This window comes from Pundamilia nyererei, unplaced genomic scaffold (assembly GCF_000239375.1).
Source record: "Pundamilia nyererei isolate P.nyererei 1_Seehausen unplaced genomic scaffold, PunNye1.0 scaffold00081, whole genome shotgun sequence".
Classification (NCBI taxonomy): domain Eukaryota; kingdom Metazoa; phylum Chordata; class Actinopteri; order Cichliformes; family Cichlidae; genus Pundamilia; species Pundamilia nyererei.
Genome location: NW_005187482.1, coordinates 856,152 through 861,318, shown reverse-complemented (window position 1 = coordinate 861,318; position 5,167 = coordinate 856,152). Strand labels below are relative to the sequence as shown.

The following is a 5,167-nucleotide window of genomic DNA, read 5'->3' as shown; positions in this document are numbered from 1 at the left end:
TCTGAGAAACAGGAGCCTCTATGATGTTTAATAGGGTGATATCCCCTCAGAGCTGCTAGCGCTGCTGCAGAGTCGGTCTTGCTGTGTGATATTTCATCCTATAATTATTGACTTGTCATTTAAATTTTTTTTCATCCTCTTTAAGTGCAATCATTAACCATCTTCAACCGAGATTACAGTGGGTTTTAACATTATGTCGAGGGCTTACTGTACAGCTACTGCACTTCTTACCTCATCATAAACTCATAAAGTCAAAATAGTTTACTTTGAGGCAAACAGCCTTCAAATTATATAACTAATGTTACGGCCTTCCATGTTTGGCAGAGCAGTTAATGACTGTTTATACCCAATCATAATTTCAGTGCTGCTAGTTTGATCAAAGAAGGTCATTTGTACTTTTCATATATTGAGGAAAATGGTTTTCTTAAAATGTCTTGTGTGCAAATTGTATAAACCAAAAGAAAACTCGATGTCAGCCCAAGTTTAAAAATCCATTTTGTAGCAAAACGTAGGGCTTATTTCATTTCCCCTGCACGCTGGGAGAGTATTTAAAATGACGACAGATCAGGGGGCATTTTACAGTTAAAGTGGTTTTGTTGCTGTGGTGTCATCGCAGGAGTACCGTGGCCTTCTGTCCCACTTTTATTGAGGATGGCTGGTGATAAATGATTCAGAGAATCCCACTCCACTTGTGGTGCTTTGTCTTCTTCTCAGGCACAGAGGATCAGAAAATCCCTCTGAGCTTGCTCACCTACCTCTTCCACATCCATGTGTGCCGACTCCGCCTCGCTTTGTAGTCCTTGACAAGGAGTTTTAGTAGTAACCTCCGTGACGTGGGTGCGTCTTTGCTGTAGTGCCGGGGAAATCCTCAGGGAAATTTCTATTACCTTTCACCAGATGTCTGTTTGTTGAGCAGTAAAAGAGAGTTTCTATGGCACATCTCATTAAATACGTGTACCTATTATATCTCCTTTTCTCTTTCCCAACAGATACATTGGAAAATCGGATTCCATCACCATCAGCGTGTGGAATCACAAGAAGATCCATAAGAAGCAAGGAGCTGGCTTTCTGGGCTGTGTCCGCCTTCTGTCCAATGCTATCAACCGCCTTAAAGACACAGGCTGTAAGTGCCAGTGATGCTTTAATGTATCTGCCGCACATTATGATGTTTAATTTTCCCTTTTTTCCCTAAACCCTCTTTAACAGTGTAGCTCTCTGTGGATTAACAATATATTTGGCATTTTGTGTCAGCACAAGTAGCAAAGTGATGTACTTTAATGCGTATAGATTTCTGCATCCAGGTTAAGATTGTCTTGTAATATTCAAATCTCCAGCCCAACCTTATACCTCTGAAAAGCTTGTACAAACATGACAAATGAGAGCTGCTGGTTATAGGTTATACTTCATTATCATTATGAACATTATGACCAGATGGGTCTTTTTAAAATTTTGCCAACTGGCCTCGTACTTTTGGCCCCCAAAAAGCAACTAATTATATTAATTGTTGAAATTAGCAGCTCTAAGTCTGCGTTCATGGATCTCTGTGGGAAAAGGATGGACTGCACTGTTTCTTGTCTAATGTGCGTCGGGATCTCGTACGTCAGTGGTCGGAGAATGGATTGAGAAATTGACAGGCAGATCATGGAGTGTCTTCAGCAATGTGGAGAGATGGGAGCCTCAAGCTGCGGGTAGTGACCTAAAAAATAAGATCACAGATACAAGCGGTGAAAATGAGTTTCCTCCAAAGAGTTTGGAGGGATGAGGCGTGGAGCTCAGTCCTTCAGAAGAGACTTAAAGTACATCTCTTTTGCAATGAGCCAGATGAGGTGGGTAGAATGCCTCACAGATTCTTCCTGGGTCAGGTGAAGTGTGCATGTCCAATTGGTGGGGGGGACCTGAGGGCAGACTAGAACAGGCTGAAGGAAATCTGTCTCCGGCTTGGCTTAAGGCCGCCTCAGGGGAGGGGGTGGTCAGTGTAGCTCTGCTGAGACTTTGATTAAAGGAGCACTAAATTCCCAGGAATTAAAGAAATGTAAAATATTTTGGAGCATAGTTAATAGGATGCTTCCTAATAGTTGTCGGTTGATTATTACGAAATGTATATTTGACATATTAAAATAATTCTGATTCAGATAATGAAGGTCCTGAAGACTAAATGTGTTAATAGGATATGAATACAGGTTAAAACGTGAGTCCTCTCCAGGTTGTTGTGAAAATTGATAATAAACATGCTAAAATACTGCTGCATTGTACTTTTCCTTGACACCCAGTTGCTTAATACATACAGAGACACTGTCAGGCTCCTACTTAATATATTGCATTAAATTATAATGCATGTGGAACAGGATATCCGCAATCTTTGAGGACATTTTCTTTAATGGGACTTCCTTAAAATTGAGATTTAAAGAACTCTTGCTGTCCTCACACTTAAAAGAGGGCTTTTCCTTCCAAACTGACTGTTAATATGTTCATTGCATTAATTAGCAGCTGCTAGGATTAGCCTGTGCTTTGCTAATGAGACAGAGGGACTTAATCTCAATGAAAACAAGTATGAAATCACAAACTTTAAAGATGATCTATTACAGTTTTCCTTATACTTGTCACACATGTGTAGTGTGACAAATGCTAAAGGCTCAGTTTCAGACTGTTTTTTGTGCTCGTGGCTCTGTATGATGTAGTTAAGAGCAGATATTCCTAATATGGTCATCTCAGTCACAGGGCTCCACCCACATGCTGTTCAAAGCTTTTGTTTGCGAGGGGTAGCCAATCGGAAGAAAGCTGGCAGAGGAGGCCAACCTCAACAGCAGGCTGATGTGAGGTTTATTTTATCTGGATCTTGTACTTTAAAATATGTCTGGATCACCTCATGGTTTTTTTTTCTATTAGCTCTTTATGTGTTATTTGATTTACTCGGTTTATTACAATCTGCTGGAGAAGATGACAGCAGTTAAATTGTCATTTACGGCCATCAGACCTCCACAGCTCACTGAAGCTGGACTATCTGTCCACACCGCTGCTGCCAGAGCTACGCGACTGCAACTTAGAGTGGCTCCATTTAATGCCCTGTCTCACTCGCTAAGCCTGACAGAGGCCAGACCGGGGTGTGAGAGGGGTCAGCACTCTGCCCCTGCCAGAACAGGAAGAGCCATTTAACATCACCCAGCAATTACGGTAAAAATGTCTCATGTCAGAAGCTAACTGGATAAATGAGACGAAGGTCTTAGTTAATGGCTCCCTATATAAAAGCCCTGCCAGATTGTTGTAGCTTCAGCAAAAGCGGTCTGGAGTGAGTCTGAGCCAGTACCTGCTCCATGGGCCTGCGGTCTTGTAGGCAGAACCGTGAAAGAATCCCACCAGTTTTCCTAGAAGCTCCTGACATTGTTGTTTTCCTGGAGGGACACAGGAAACCTGAACCTTGTGCCACAGCTGTGAGTGGTTTGCCTCCCGCTTTTCCCCTCGCTGTCTCTCTCTCCTGGCCTTCTCCTCACCCCTCGGGTTTCTCCTCGAGTCTCCTCTGTAGACTGGGAACATGTGCGCGCGCCCACACACACACACACACACACACACACACACACACACACAAATGCCATTGTGACTAACCTCGCTCTATCTCCGTCTGCCGATCTAGACAACCGGTCATTTCACGCAGACATGCATAATTGTGCAGCTATTTAAGTGTAAGCATAGATATGTAGTGTTGTGGTCTCTCCCCTTGTGTGCGTTTGTCATTCTTTTGTCTGTGTGTGTGCTTTTACCAGCACTTGCCATTCAGTCCCCTCCACAAACCTTACCGAGGGCACGGAGTACAACTTTTGTGTATAATTGTAGAGCGTCTCGGGTTGACTGTAACATTTATACATAATTGCAATGTTTATGTTTCATGTCCTCTTGTATATGACTGTGCAAGTATTTACATGTATACACTTTCATCCAACCTCAGCACGAGTACATTTTCTGTTTTGTCAGTGGCTGCTGACCTCCGGCCAGCCTCGTAACGCTTCGACCGTTGCCAGTTTTGGTCCCTGTTTAGTCTAGACACACATCCTGAGCTGATCTGCATGACACCCAGACAACAGAGAGCAGATAGTGGCATTTCTCATGTCTGCAGGCAACTTCTTTTTTCCTTTCTCTCTTTTCCGCCTGATCTCTCTCCGTTTCTCACTCACTCTCAAATTCCGCAGACTTTAAGAAGTTCAGACAAAGAGTTTCCAGACTTTGGCAGAAGTTCATGTCCACGCTAAGGCTGAGCGGAATAGTGCAGGCTTTGTACTGAAATTTGTCAAATGTTTGACCCCAGCATTTGAACTGAAGCCCGCTCTGTACCGATGCTCAGTGAGTTTTTGTTTTTTACTGCCAGTGGCTGTTCCACGGAGCAGACCATCTGTTCCAGGGCACAGCCAAGCTGTGGTCTGCAGACAGAAGAATGAGAGACAGATAATGACGGAGACTCTGAGTGATGTAAATGATACAGAGCAGTGGGAATTATCCAAAGTGTGCGGGGAGACGAATACATCCCAACACACGCTAGTTTACATGTCTTTCTGAAGTTGATGAATCCTTTTTTTTCTTTTGTTCTTTTTACTCCTCCTTTCATCTCTATTCTCATTTCCTGTCTGTCTGATTGGCTTCTTCCTCTCCTCTTTGCCTCTCTCACTCTCTCCTGAACAGATCAGAGACTAGACTTGAACAAACTGAGTCCCAACGACAGCGACACAGTCAGGGGCCAGATAGTGGGTGAGTACGGTTTTGTGTGCCCGCTGTAAAACTATCCGGTGATACTTTATAACTTCCTTTGACAGAGGTTGTAGAAGAATCGCAGTGTTCTGTTTTGCTTCTCACGTGTATAAACAGCTCAAAATGAATGCGACCTGCCAAATGTTGCTTGAAAATCTGCTTCATTTGTCACACACAAAATACATCACTGAAGCTCAGATTTACCACGTGCTCCCTGCAGAAGTTTAAAAACAAAAAAAGATCTGGAAGGAAATGCATTTTTGTTTAACCAGACCCTTCAGCATACCTCCTGATTTGAAAAAAATATATATATATATTTTTAAAAGAAATAACCTTTTCCCTGCTTCTAATAAAGACACAAAGTTCCATTTTGTGCATGGATAAAATATCTGTGCCTACGCTGTGAGCTGCAGTCTAGTAACGTGTGTGTGTG

At 42.8% G+C, this 5,167-nt stretch overlaps 1 protein-coding gene across 1 annotated transcript in view; it reads left to right on the top strand.

Moving 5' to 3' along the window:
• The window catches only part of LOC102197404 (E3 ubiquitin-protein ligase SMURF2-like), a 52,729-nt gene that overhangs the window by 31,885 nt on the left and 15,677 nt on the right, over nt 1-5,167 (top strand). The window contains exons 4-5 of the mRNA XM_005738115.1: nt 990-1,123; nt 4,669-4,734. Coding sequence (XP_005738172.1) covers nt 990-1,123; nt 4,669-4,734 — 200 coding nt within the window. The remainder of the gene's footprint in view (nt 1-989; nt 1,124-4,668; nt 4,735-5,167) is intronic.